Source organism: Pseudorasbora parva, chromosome 1 (genome assembly GCF_024679245.1).
Source record: "Pseudorasbora parva isolate DD20220531a chromosome 1, ASM2467924v1, whole genome shotgun sequence".
Lineage (NCBI taxonomy): Eukaryota > Metazoa > Chordata > Actinopteri > Cypriniformes > Gobionidae > Pseudorasbora > Pseudorasbora parva.
This window is the reverse complement of record NC_090172.1, coordinates 1,000,747-1,015,000: the sequence shown is the minus strand read 5'-3', so window position 1 is coordinate 1,015,000 and position 14,254 is coordinate 1,000,747. Positions and strand designations below refer to the sequence as shown.

At 40.6% G+C, this 14,254-nt stretch overlaps 2 protein-coding genes across 34 annotated transcripts in view; one reads left to right on the top strand and one right to left on the bottom strand.

Annotated features, from left to right (window-relative positions):
• Positions 1-14,254, bottom strand: part of ank2b (ankyrin 2b, neuronal) — a 213,719-nt gene that overhangs the window by 1,442 nt on the left and 198,023 nt on the right. For 28 of the 29 annotated variants that reach the window (XM_067447692.1, XM_067447664.1, XM_067448466.1 and 25 more), the window contains 3 exons: positions 11,900-12,064; positions 2,963-3,151; positions 1,363-1,454 (listed from right to left, as the gene is read on the bottom strand). In XM_067447692.1, the coding sequence (XP_067303793.1) occupies positions 1,363-1,454; positions 2,963-3,151; positions 11,900-12,064 (446 nt within the window). The remainder of the gene's footprint in view (positions 1-1,362; positions 1,455-2,962; positions 3,152-11,899; positions 12,065-14,254) is intronic. The other variant, XM_067448053.1, reaches the window with a different exon arrangement.
• On the top strand, positions 3,392-11,356 carry LOC137080529 (uncharacterized). 5 transcript variants are annotated; one of them, XM_067447605.1, is made up of 3 exons: positions 3,392-3,615; positions 3,726-3,814; positions 3,973-11,356. In XM_067447605.1, exon 3 carries the CDS (start codon positions 4,615-4,617, stop codon positions 10,510-10,512), a length of 5,898 nt encoding a protein of 1,965 aa, XP_067303706.1. In that variant the 5' UTR covers positions 3,392-3,615; positions 3,726-3,814; positions 3,973-4,614; the 3' UTR covers positions 10,513-11,356. The 5 variants fall into 5 exon arrangements, 3 of the variants coding, with proteins under 3 accessions (XP_067303706.1, XP_067303695.1, XP_067303682.1); XR_010906344.1 differs by having other exon boundaries at positions 3,392-10,906; positions 11,017-11,356; XR_010906342.1 differs by having other exon boundaries at positions 3,392-11,105; positions 11,264-11,339.

The window sequence follows — 14,254 nt, the reverse complement described above, 5'->3', positions numbered from 1 at the left end:
TTTTGTCTTGTTTCTAGTCAAAATATCTAAAAAATTCTTAGATTAAGAAACATTTACTAGATGAGTCTTGTTTTGGGGAAAAATAACTCAAAATGAAGAGAGTTTTTGCTTAAAATAAGATAAAATAATCTTGTTTTCTGTTTGAATTAAGATTATTTTTCTCACCCCATTGGCAGATTATTTATCTTATTTTAAGCAAAAACTCTCTTCATTTTGAGTTATTTTTTCCCAAAACAAGACAATTACTTTTGCTTGTCTAGTAAATACTTCTTGTTTTAAGAATTTGTAGATGTTTGGACTAGAAACAAGACAAAAATACTGAGTAAGAAGAGCGTTTTTTGCAGTGAACCGGCAGTTTCAACACACGACTAACTAACTCAACCAGGCCCCGCCCCTTTATTCTGCATATTAATTAATTAAATGAGGAATATTCTCAGACAGCATCATAGTGTCGGCCCAGATCTAGTACATAAAGCGTACCAGATTTACCAGATCTGAGCCGACACTATGATGCTATCTGGGCTTTTCATGCTCAAACAGCAACATTACTGTGACATGTTAGAAAAATAACACACTGTTGCTTAGAGGGATACGAGGCAGGTTGGGTTTTAACACACGTCTCATTTTTTCTGGTCAAATTTGAGTAAATTATCTAAACTCATGCAGCAGATAAAGAGCAGTCTGTCATCCTCAGTTATACGGCAACTCTTGGTGGATTAGGCATTATTAAAGGGTTAGTTCTTTCAAAAATGAAATGTCTGTCATTAACTCGTCTCCCTAATGTCGCTCCACACCCGTAAGACCTCCGCTCATCTTCACACACAGTTTAAGATATTTTATATTTAGTCCGAGAGCGTATGCAAGTGTATGCACACTATACTGTCCATGTCCAGAAAGGGAATAAAAACATCATCACAGTAGTCCATATGAGACATCAGTGGGTTAATTAGAGTCTCTTGAAGCATCCAAAATACATTTGGGTCCAAAAATAACAAAAACTACGACTTTATTCAGCATTGGCTTCTCTTCCGCGTTTGTGTTCAATCCTCAAATAAAGATTTGAACGGTTATGAATCAGCGAATCGATTCCGAATCATGAATTTGATGATGTTTTTATTCCCTTTCTGGACATGGACAGTATAGTGTGCATACACATGCATACGCTCTCGGACTAAATATAAAATATCTTAAACTGTGTGTGAAGATGAACGGAGGTCTGACGGGTGTGGAGCGACATTAGGGGGAGGAGTTAATGACAGACAGTTCATTTTTAGCTGAACTAACCCTTTAAGTGCTCTTTTTTATTATCGTCACACCATTCTCCTAATCGTCTACATTAGACGGCCATGCCGCTGTCCAGACCTTCTGACCACAGACCCGTCCTCTTTCACCGTCTCTCGCTCAACTAAACGAGGAAGGTGCACTTTCCCAAAGCTTCCTACATAGCTCAAAGCCTAGACATACAGGAGAGAAAATACTCAGCAATACATTTAATACAGTTTAGTGAACACTCGAGACGAAACACGCTTCGGGAAGCTTTGAATCATTTGCTCTGAATCGGAGTGTATCAAACGTATTTCAGTAAATGAAAAAATCATTATAGTTTCAAAATGTCAATGTTTTACCACTAGGGGGCGATGATCTCTGTGAACCCACGACCCAGTGTCTATATATGATATTTACCTCAGTTTTATACATCTGAAGAGATTTAATGACACATTTGTATAATAAAAAGGAAGAGCTGTAGTTAAAAGTCTTGTAAACAAACTCGCCATAAAACAAAACAAGACGTCTAATTGAATACTATTACTCACATTAATGACATATTTTTGCTTGTTTTCTTGGGAAAAATATCTAAATGAAGTGAGTTTTTGCTTAAAACAGGCAAAATGATCTACCAATGGGGTGAGAAAAATAATCTTATTTCTGATTGGGACGGAAACAAGAAACAAGATTTCAATCAGAAATAAGATTATTTTTCTCACCCCATTGGCAGATCATTTTGCCTGTTTTAAGCAAAAACTCTCTTCATTTAGATTTTATTTTCAACAAAACAAGAAAAAATATCTCATGTGGTTTTACTGATCTAGTAAATGCATCTTGATTTAAGAATTGTCAGATATTTAGACTGGAAACAAGACAAAATGACTGAGGAAGAAGAGCATTTTTTGCAGTGCAGAGCTCAGATTATAGAGACACGTCATATTTAGTTTTATCAGATGATTTGTGAATTGCATTTAATGATGACCGCTTCACTGAAGCATTGCAGTTGGTTTGTAAAAGGTGTTTTTATGCATGTTTTGACTGAGTTTGGACTGCATTAGCACTGCTCTGACCAGCAGGGGTCGCCAGAGTGTGGCGTTTACAGCGCTGAGAAACTCAATCATTTCGCCACACTGCAAAAAAAATAAAAATGCTTTTCTTACTCAGTATTTTTGTCTTGTTTCCAGTCAAAATATCTACAAAATTCTTATATTAAGAAACATTTACTAGACAAGAAAAAGTAATTGTCTTGTTTAGGAAAAAAATAACTCAAAATTATAATTTATAGCTAAATAATCCAATGGGGTAAGCACTTTAAAAAAAATTCAAACAGAAAACAAGATTATTTTTCTCACCCCATTGGCAGATTATTTATCTTATTTTAGGCAAAAACTCTCTTCATTTTGAGTTATTTTTCCCCAAAACAAGACAATATTTTGTACTTGTCTAGTAAATGTTTCTTAATGTAAGAATGTTTAGATATTTTGACTAGAAACAAGACAAAAATACTGAGTAAGAAAAGCATTTATTGCGGTAAGCAGTTGATTCAAAGCTCTGAAACGCTTATTTTCTCCCGTCAGTGAACACTTGAGCTAGTGTTTAAAATGATGCCACACTTTATACATAACTCTGACAAAAAGGCATTTGAATACCACCCATAAAATGTCAAAATGTCTTTGAGATAATCAAATGTAAAGACCTTTTCGAAGTCGTCTTTGGCTGATGGCAGATCCGCGGACAGTGAAGGGTCCCCGATTAGTTTCTCCATGCGTTCCCCTTGCACTACCATAGTTTTGACGACCTTGCTGACCTTCCGACCTTGGACGGGCTCATCCTCGAACTCAGACGCCGTCGCCCCAATGCACGATAACGGCTCAGAGAAGGTCACCTGAAACCAGATGATGGAGATTTATGCATGGGCAGACTTCTGCTGTACTATAGTATTGGTAATAAAGCAATATAAAGTTGATTCTGGACTTCATAAGAGCATGTATAAACTCATACTTGTTCTCATTACATGTTTCAATAGCAAACTCTGATAGATTGTGTCCACAAAAAGAAACACCAACAATGTTGCTCTTTTTTGATGGATAGATGCAGTTTAATGATGGATAGATGCACTTTGTAAATGTCGGATAAATTGTATTTATTTTTCCTACACAGTATTATATTATGTTAATATAAGACATTGTAGTTCTTCAGTGTCTCCTTGTTCGCTCCGCTTTTATTTTGAAAAACGCTCCGTTTCTTCTTCTGATGTTTTCTGTGACGCTAACACTTCCGGCTTCTCTCTCTTCGCAATGCGGTGCTCGCGTGTCGTCGGAAGAAGGGTAAACTTGTTAACACAATTAGGTATTTATCATTTTCATCTGTTTTTGGAGATTTGTGACTGATTTGTGAGATTTACATTGTGATTTACTTTATATATTTTTTGTATTGTCCGTGCATATTATTTCTAATAGTTCTGAACTGTGAGAGTGTGTCGAGCTAGAGAGCATTAATAGAGGATGGTGGAAACACTTTGATTAGCACCCTTGGAGAGCGGAATGAGGTATGAAGAAAATGTGTATTATTATTATTATCAGAAGGAATGTGTTTAGACAAAGAAAATGTCAGTACTTCATTTGTATTGGGTGTAAACATGATTAATATGTGAATTATTTGTGAAACTACATAGAAGCATTTTGTTTATTCTGTTTTCTTGTGTAGTTTTCACGGTGTTCATGGTGATTGTGCTGCTGGGTGCTCGTTGAGAGGAAGAAATAAATTGACACCCGTTTGAAACTCTCTGCGTCTTGATCATTAAATCCAAGGGGCCGCTACAGTGAAAACTCAACGCTGCACCAGCCCAGCCATCCCTGGTGAGGAGTTGAAGCCATCACATCCAAGGTCCAACTTCCAACTTCGCTTGCATCTACATTTGGGCCCAGGCAAGACTTAAAATGGACAGTATGCTTTAGGTGTAGAGATGCAATAAGAGACACTCAAAAAATGCTAAAAGAGGACAATTTCTACACACGTAAGCTTACAAAATAACTGAAGTGACTTAAATAATAACGTGGTATTATAAGGTCAAAATAACTTGCAAGCTAATTGTTACTTCCTAATGCTTCCAAAATACGGTGACTATTTCGAGAAACTGGCCCATCTGCTTGTGTCGTGTCTATTTATGAAAGGGTTGAGAGGAAATTTTGTTTTTACAGTTTTATGCTAAAAACCTTTGATGTCTATAATCTGTTAATGCTTGGCACAAACATTACTCTGTGGTAAAAGATAACTGCAGCTTACAAGTGTGAATTCAGGCATAGGACAATCAAAGGCTACACTCGACTTAAAGCATAAACAAACAAGATGTCGCATAAAGACACCCCATGCAGGTCTAGCTCACGTGAAAGAAAGCTAACAGAAAAAGGCCAAGAGATGTATGACCAAGACAACAGAAAACGTGAGAAAGGATTTAACAAGACCTATGACTCTTGGAAGCTGGTAGCAAGGGAGACTAGGACAAAATTAAAAACCCTCTGCTCGTCAGAAGACCTTAATAAATTACTGCAGGACATTCAAGCAAAGCATGATGACGTAAGCCAGCAGTATGAACCTATCCTACGTAACAGTAACACCACACCAGAGATTGTCAAGAAAATGGATGCCTGTGTTACGCTAACAAAAGACATTTGTGACCTCATAAGTAACCGTCTTGAGACCATTAATCAAGATTATAATGACCAACTTGAGAAGGAAAGGGTAAGAGAAACATTAAACAAAGATGAATATGGGTCTGTCTTTGGCCACACTAAAACTGAAACGGTAAGCTCAGCGGAGTCACCGGAAAGATTGAGCAACCATTCCAGCTCAGCCAGTACCCACAGCAGTAGAGTAGATGCTCAAGCAGAACTTGCGGCTAAGTTAGAACAATCAAAAGCCATGAAAGAAATCCAACAACAGCAAGCACATCTTCACAAGTTAGAGAGTGAATGGAAACTTAAAGAGGCAAAAATGTTAGTAGAAATGAAACAAAAAGAGTTGGAAATGCAACAACAGTTGGAACAAGAGAGAACCAAATTGCAGCATTTGCAAGCAGCAAAAGACGTTGCCATAGCAGCAGCTCGTGTGAGGGCATATGACGATTTTGAAGGTTTTGAGAACCATGATGAGGAGTTTAATTACAGACCCAGCCCTGCTTGCTTCAAGAGGGAAACTGAACCTCAATTAAATCCTGATGCTGCATCATTCCAACCTCACCAAGCTGCTCCTGAAGTGACAATGACTCAGGAATCTGTCAGTCTAGCCCAAGCAATCGCCAGCTCATTAAGCATGAACCGTTTGCCAGTCCCTGAACCAACCACGTTCAGTGGTAACCCTTTACAGTTCACAGATTGGAAGATGTCATTCATGACTCTTATTGACAGAAAACCCCTCCCACCAAGTGAGAAGATGTTTTATCTCAAAAATTATCTTGCTGGAGAGGCGCGCAAAGCTGTAGAAGGTTTCTTTTATCGAGATTCTGAGAGTGCATACAATGGAGCATGGAAAGTCTTACAAGACAGATATGGGAACCCGTTCATCATACAAAAGGCTTTCCGAGATAAGCTCATGAGGTGGCCAAAGATCAACACAAACGACCCACTTGCACTACAAGAGTTCGCTGATTTTCTCCAAGGCTGTAATGAGGCGATTCCACACATCAAAGGACTGGCTATCCTTAACGATTGCGAGGAAAACCACAAGTTACTCAAAAAGCTACCAGAATGGGTCGTGCGCAAGTGGAGTCGAATTGTTGTGGAGGAACTTGACACGTCCGGAAGCTATCCAGATCTTGCATGCTTCACAAAGTTCCTGAACAAAGAGGCACGGATAGCTTGTAACCCTATTGCTTCTCCATTGTTGATGAACTTCAGGGCCACAGATGAAAGATCACCAAAAAGAGCCAAAGCTCTCAACACAAACACACAAACAAAGAGTTTCGTTCAAGACAAACATGAACCAAACATGAACCTTAAACCAAAATCACCTTGCTCCGTCTGTAAAAGTGAAGCTCATAACATCATCAAATGTCCCACCTTTGCAGCAAAGAGTAGTGAAGACAAGAGAGCATTCATTTGTGAAAATCGGCTCTGTTTTGGGTGCCTGAGGAAGGGTCACATGACCAAAGATTGTAGGAGGCGACACACATGCAGCATATGCAGCCGTCGTCACCCAACCTGCTTGCATGAAGATAGAAAACAAAGACCTGCGGAAGCAACAACGAATAGCTCCACTTCCACAGAAAACCATGCAAGTTTGGAAACGCACAAGGTCATATCCCATGCATCAACACAATGTACTTCTGCTACCTCAAGTATCGTCCCAGTCCTTGTGTCTTCAATACATGAGCCACAAAGAGAAGTACTTACGTACGCAATACTGGACACACAGAGTGACTCAACGTTTGTCTTAGAAGATGTACTTGACAAGCTGAATGTTGATGCCCAACCAGTAAAACTGAAGCTGAGTACTATGACTGCTATTGACACAATCATATCTAGCAAGAACGTCCATGGTCTACAAGTTCGAGGACTGCACTCCAAGAACCACACCCAAATACAGCAGGCCTATAGCCGTGACTTTATCCCGGTGGACAAGTCTTATGTCCCAACGAAAGAAACAGCCTTACAGTGGCCTCATCTCAGACATTTGGCAGATGAGCTACCACCCCTTCAAGACTGTGATGTAGGGCTCTTGATTGGTTATGACTGTCCATCAGCTCTAGCTCCTCTTGAGGTTATCATTGGTGACAAAAATCAACCGTTTGCACAGAGATCAAAACTAGGATGGAGTATCATAGGCTCATCAAATCCTCACCTAGACAGACAAGGAGGTCAGAGCTTTGTGCATCGGCTCACAGTAAAGGAACTGCCAATCCCATCGGCGACAGATGTTCTTAAAGCCCTCGAATCAGACTTCACCGAGAGAACTTATGAAGATAAATATGTGTCCCAAAACGATGTTCATTTCATACAGTTCCTCAGTGACAACATCAGGCAGAGGAAAGACGGACATTATGAGATGCCCCTCCCTTTCAAGGGCAACAGTCCACCCAACCTTCCAAACAACCATAGGCTTGCCACAGTTCGCCTGCAGTGCCTGAAGAAAAAATTAAAGAACAATAAGCAATATTATGATCAATACAAAACATTCATGGAAGAAACAATTAACAGAGGTGATGCAGAGCCTGCCCCTGCAACATCTGCAGGAGAGACGGAGTGGTACCTTCCACATCATGGCATCTATCACCCCAGAAAACCAGACAAGCTAAGAGTTGTATTTGACTGCTCAGCCAAATTCCATGGTGTTTCACTAAACGACACTCTTCTAACTGGGCCTGATCTTATCAATCCTCTGGTAGGAGTTCTTTGCCGCTTCAGGAAGGAGGCTGTGGCGATCATCTGCGATATCGAAAGAATGTTTTATCAGTTCTCCGTCACTCCTGAATCCCGGAATTATCTGAAATTCCTCTGGTGGAAAGGTGGAGATTTGGAGAAAGAACCACAGGAATACAGGATGGCAGTTCATCTCTTCGGAGCCGCCTCATCTCCGGGATGTGCTAACTTTGGCTTGAAACATCTGGCCCGGCAACACAAAGCTATCTATCCACTAGCGTCAACATTTGTGGAGAAGAATTTTTATGTTGATGACGGGCTAGTCAGCGTCCCATCGGTTGAGGAAGCCAAGAAACTGATTACAGAGTCACAGGAGTTGTGCAAAAGAGGAGGTCTACGCCTCCATAAATTCAACTCAAATGAGGAAGAAGCTCTAGCCTGCTTAGATCCCTCAGAAAGAGCAAGAACTATCGAACTTCGAGGACTGGATCCAACCCTATCAGAGCGTGCACTCGGCATTCAATGGTCAATTAAAACAGACACTTTCAGCTTTAGCAGCAGCTTGAGAGATCAGCCTTCAACCCGACGTGGTTGCCTTTCTGTCATTGCCTCTCTTTATGACCCACTTGGGTTCATCGCTCCATTCAGTCTAACTGGAAAGCGTATACTTCAAGAGCTGTGTCACAGAGGCATTGGATGGGATGATCCACTCCCAGAAGATTTGAGGCCACGGTGGGAGGAGTGGATAAATGGGCTTAACAGGTTGAAAGAGGTTTCAATTCCGAGATGTTACCACCCATATGACTTCCATAACATTGTCAGAGTGGAGTTGCATCATTTTTCGGATGCCAGCTGTGTGGGATACGGTGCGTGTTCTTACCTTAGGTACCAAAATGACAAGGATGAAGTCCATTGCAGTCTTGTGTTGGCGAAAGCAAGGGTTGCACCCTCAAAGGTCACAAGTATCCCAAGACTAGAACTCGCAGCAGCTGTGGTTTCTACGAAACTCAGTGTCATGTTAAAGGGTGAACTTGACATAAAGATTGATGAAGAGATTTTCTGGACAGACTCACAAGTTGTGCTTGGGTACATTAACAATGATGCTCGCAGGTTCCACATATTTGTTGCGAACCGTGTTCAGCTGATAAGGGATAACAGTGATCCCAGTCAGTGGCACTATGTGGACACCGCAGAAAACCCGGCAGATCATGCTTCCCGAGGTCTTCGTGCTTCAGACATTCATTCAACAAGCTGGTTGCGAGGACCGAAGTTTCTCTGGGAACGTAAATTACTTCTAACACCCAGCACCCCATCAGAATTACTTGTTGGTGATCCTGAAGTCAAGACAATTCAGGTGCTTGCAACAGAAGTCAGAAACTGCAATGACATCCTCAGGCGTCTGAGTCAGTTTTCCTCTTGGACAACAATTCTTAAGGTGGTGGCAAGAATCAAGAGGCTGGGGTCTAAACAGAAACAGCACAGTGAGTATGTGACTGTTAGGGAGCGTGAGAAGGCTGCAGACGAAGTGATTAAGATCTTACAGCAGCAAGCCTTCCCTCAGGAGATAAAGTTACTTCAGGGTAAAAAGGACCTTCCAAACTCAAGCTCTCTTTTCCATCTCGACCCTATTTGGTCTGAAGGACTTCTCCGTGTTGGTGGGAGATTGAAACAGTCATCGCTCTGTCACAAAGTCAAGCACCCAGTTATCCTAGCGAATGACAGCTACATCACCAAGCTGATTGTGTCTCATTTCCACGCTAAGACATGCCATCAGGGTCGAAGCCAAACTTTAATGGAGCTTCGGGCCAATGGATTCTGGGTAATTGGTGGGAGCAAGATGGTTGCCAAGCTGATACACACTTGTGTGTTTTGCAGGAAACTGCGACGACCGACAGAGAGACAGCAAATGGCAGAACTTCCCAAAGAACGCGTTGAAGCCTCAGCACCTTTCACACACAGCGGCATGGACTGTTTCGGCCCTTTTATTGTAAAGAAAGCCCGCAAAGAATACAAAAGATACGGCTTGATTTTCACATGTCTGTACTCCAGAGCTGTTCATATTGAAATGCTCGAAGATTTGTCAACAGACTCATTCATCAACTCATTGAGGTGCTTCATCAGCTTGAGAGGAGCTGTTCAACAACTACGCTGTGACCAAGGCTCTAATTTTGTTGGCGCCAGGAATGAGCTCAAGGAAGCACTTAAACAATGTGACACTAAGCTACTGGAAATCTTCCTGACTGAAAAGCAGTGTGAATTTGTCTTTAATGCTCCCTCCGACAGCCAGGCAGGAGGTGTCTGGGAACGCCAGATCAGAACTGTTAGAAATGTGCTGAATGCCACCTTTGCACAGTGCCCAGGTCGACTTGATGATGCCTCCCTCAGAACACTGCTATATGAGGCCATGGCTATTGTTAACAGCCGCCCGTTAACAGTGGATGGAATCAATGATCCTCAGGCACTGGAGCCTATTACACCGAATCACCTCATTATGATGAAATCTAAAGTTGCGCTTCCTCCTCCTGGAGTATTTGTCAAGGAAGACTTGTATGCAACAAAGAGGTGGAGAAGAGTTCAGTATCTTGTAGAACAGTTCTGGAGCCGCTGGAAAAAGGAGTATCTGATGAACATATCAATGAGACAGAAATGGCACTCACCTCAGCGCAACCTCAAAGTGAATGATATTGTCATTGTTAAAGACGACAACCTCCCCAGAAATCAATGGCAACTTGGACGAGTGATTGAGACGGTTCAAAGTAGTGATGGCTTAGTTCGTCGAGTTAAAGTGCAAGTTGGGGACAGGAAACCTCATAAAAAACAAGATCCTCCCTCCAAGCCCTCAGTTATTGAGAGACCAATCAAAAAATTGGTACTCCTCCTTGAGAACTGATTAGAAGAAAGCGATTTACAACCCTGCACACTGCTTATTATGCGTGATGCTATAGTCACACCTCTAATAGCTTAACTTCAAGCTATTCATTTCTTAGACTCAAGAAATCCTGTACAACTCATTTAGTGGTATTTGTTCATTCATTGTACTAGGATTTGGTGGGAGTGTAAATGTCGGATAAATTGTATTTATTTTTCCTACACAGTATTATATTATGTTAATATAAGACATTGTAGTTCTTCAGTGTCTCCTTGTTCGCTCCGCTTTTATTTTGAAAAACGCTCCGTTTCTTCTTCTGATGTTTTCTGTGACGCTAACACTTCCGGCTTCTCTCTCTTCGCAATGCGGTGCTCGCGTGTCGTCGGAAGAAGGGTAAACTTGTTAACACAATTAGGTATTTATCATTTTCATCTGTTTTTGGAGATTTGTGACTGATTTGTGAGATTTACATTGTGATTTACTTTATATATTTTTTGTATTGTCCGTGCATATTATTTCTAATAGTTCTGAACTGTGAGAGTGTGTCGAGCTAGAGAGCATTAATAGAGGATGGTGGAAACACTTTGATTAGCACCCTTGGAGAGCGGAATGAGGTATGAAGAAAATGTGTATTATTATTATTATCAGAAGGAATGTGTTTAGACAAAGAAAATGTCAGTACTTCATTTGTATTGGGTGTAAACATGATTAATATGTGAATTATTTGTGAAACTACATAGAAGCATTTTGTTTATTCTGTTTTCTTGTGTAGTTTTCACGGTGTTCATGGTGATTGTGCTGCTGGGTGCTCGTTGAGAGGAAGAAATAAATTGACACCCGTTTGAAACTCTCTGCGTCTTGATCATTAAATCCAAGGGGCCGCTACACACTTGGATAATTTTCAGCTTTAAATGAAAGATAAACTTTGCTAAAGCAATAAAATGAACATATACATATTAAGTTATCCAAGAAAAGGACTAAAAGTTTGTTCACACCAGCGGACGATACCGTTCTGTTTATTCTGCCGTCTGTCTCTTTAAATGATCGAGCTCTTAAAGCAGGATGGATTCTGATTGGCTGTCAGTGTTTTTAGTGTTCATCATCTGGAGGAAAAGTGATTTCAACAGTTTTGTTCATCTGTGTCGTTATCGTTATAGTTGCTATTGTTTTACATTTAGAACGATTTTTAGAACTATATCTTTAGTTATCGTCATCCCTATCGGAATGATTTATTTTTGTTTGGTGTCTCAAATTTTCTTAAATTACAAATGCTGTGAAAATACAGGTGGAGGTATCGGTTACATATCGGTATCATACTCGTTCTTGAAAAAAGTGCAATCAGTATAGAGAGAATAAATAAATTAAAAAAAAAAAGTTCAGTTATCAGAATAGAGTGCAGTTTTCCCACCTCGGTCTGATCTCCGCCGCTCTTCACCACCGTCCTCTTCACCACTTTAGAGAAACCGTCAGCTTCATCCACAGCGATGGCTTCCTGCTCCGCCCCCTCTGACATCACTTCCTCTCGCTCCACTCCATCGGCTGACACGTACTTACGGATGACCTTCCTCGTTATCTGTGTGGACGACACGATTTAAAGCTTTCAGCTGTAGCATATTCACATTATTTAAAGGGTTAGTTCAGCTAAAAATGAAATGTCTGTCATTAACTCCTCTCCCTAATGTCGCTCCACACCCGTAAGACCTCCGCTCATCTTCACACACAGTTTAAGATATTTAATTATATTTTCACGAGAGCGTATGCAAGTGTAAAGGGAATAAAACATCATCAACTGGGCTCTAACTGGTGTAGGAGCCATATATTTATTTATTTATGGTGTTTATTCCATTTAATTTAAATAATATATTTAACTTTTCTTAAAATGAATATCTTTATTTAAAGGTAGGGTAGGACGGACTGATCTAAAACACTTTTGTCCAAATTTGTTTAAACTTTCTTTATATGTCAATACATAATTGGGGGTGGCAGTGGCTCAGTGGTTCATGTAGGTTGTCTACAAACCGAAAGGTTGGTGGTTCAATCCCCGGTTCCACCTGACCAAGTGTCGAGGTGTCCATGAGCAAGACACCTAACCCCAGCTGCTCCCGACGAGCTGGACGGTGCCTTACATGGCTGACATCGCCGTCGGTGTGTGAATGGGTGAATGTGAGGCAAAAATGTAAAGCGCTTTAGATAAAAGCGCTATATAAAATGCAGTCCATTTACCATTTAATTCAAATGTAAGTTCTCTGAAAATGAGAGTATAAAAGCCGAGTGACTCTAGACTTTTTAATCTGCAATAAACACCGCTCATTATTTCCGTTCGGGACGAAACAAGTGATTGGCTGGGGCGACTGTCACTCTCTCTCGCTACCATGGCGACCACCGCTATCGCTGCAGGACCCGCCCACATGCGCGTGCTCGTTTGATTCGAGCAGTTCAAGAGGCAAGAAACCTCGGCAAAATAATGGCAGAGAAAGAGCATTCAAACTTCACACTGCCGGGTTTTACAGTCAGCGAAGGCAAACAACGCAAAAGAGGAAGACAGGACGAGGAAAGGCAACGCACAGAAAGTCTTCGGATAAATAAAGAAATCAAACGTGAGTAAATATCAGCGATGGTGAGAACTGAGGGGCCTGAGAAACGCCTCATTGCTGCTGTATTTCTGCTGGACAGGTCATCTTTCATTCTGATTATACATTCCTTTGGTTTATGTTTTCATGAAGCGTGTATCACTAGCACATGAAGCGGCCTAATATAGCGAACATCACATTACTGAGCATAAAGTTACAATATTATACACTTAGCCATTAGTAGAGATGATAAATACTCAATGTGCTCAGCTCAAGTTGATCGCGGTTGTGCTGAATTTCGCAAAATTTAACTTTAGATAACAAAATGCCTGTGTAAAAGCTAGTACACCGCATCTGGGAACTGTTTTTAGAGCTAAGTTAGCGTTAGCTACTGCTAATCAACAATGCTTTCATCATGGAGACTCTTACATGCTAAACACAGTATATGTTATGAATCTTACACGATCTTCATCACAGTATAACTGATGTTATTGGGGAAACATGATGCTACCCGTTTCTTTGCCTTATAAATATAACTAGCTCGTTACCAAATCACACACAAATATATTTTAAACTTTACCATTCTAGCTTGATAGTGAGGACTAAAGACATCTCATCTGTTTATATTCATACTGATAAAGTTCGATGTTTTATCACATGTGATTCTGACATGTGCCTACATTCTGACTACATGCACTCCGCTCGTCTCGGGTCAGTAATGCGTCTTCCAGCTGATTGGTCGGTGAGGCGCGTTCATGTGTTTTGGGGGCGTGGCTTTGAAAAGAGCCCAGAAGGGAGAAGGTGGAGTGAATGGAAATAATGAGCTGTCTTTAAAACAGTCCTGAGAGGTCTACACACACTCAATTTTTACACTTTCTTTTTTAGAGTACTTACATTTTAATTATGTATTGATATATAAAGAAAGTTTAAACAACCTTTGAAAAAACAGTTTTTTAACCAATTCCTACCTTTAATTAATCTTTTGTTTATATAACAATTTATGTTGATTTGAGTTTGTGCTCCCTCTGTAGGTGAACTCTATATGGTAATGACGCACAGGTACACTATGAGTTAATGATGAGTTCAGATCAAGCAGCCGGGAGGGAGCGAGCAGAAACAATCATTGACCGTGTTTGCACTCAAATGAACACATGGACTTTGTTTTCAATTTATTTTTGCAAGTTTTCATGTAT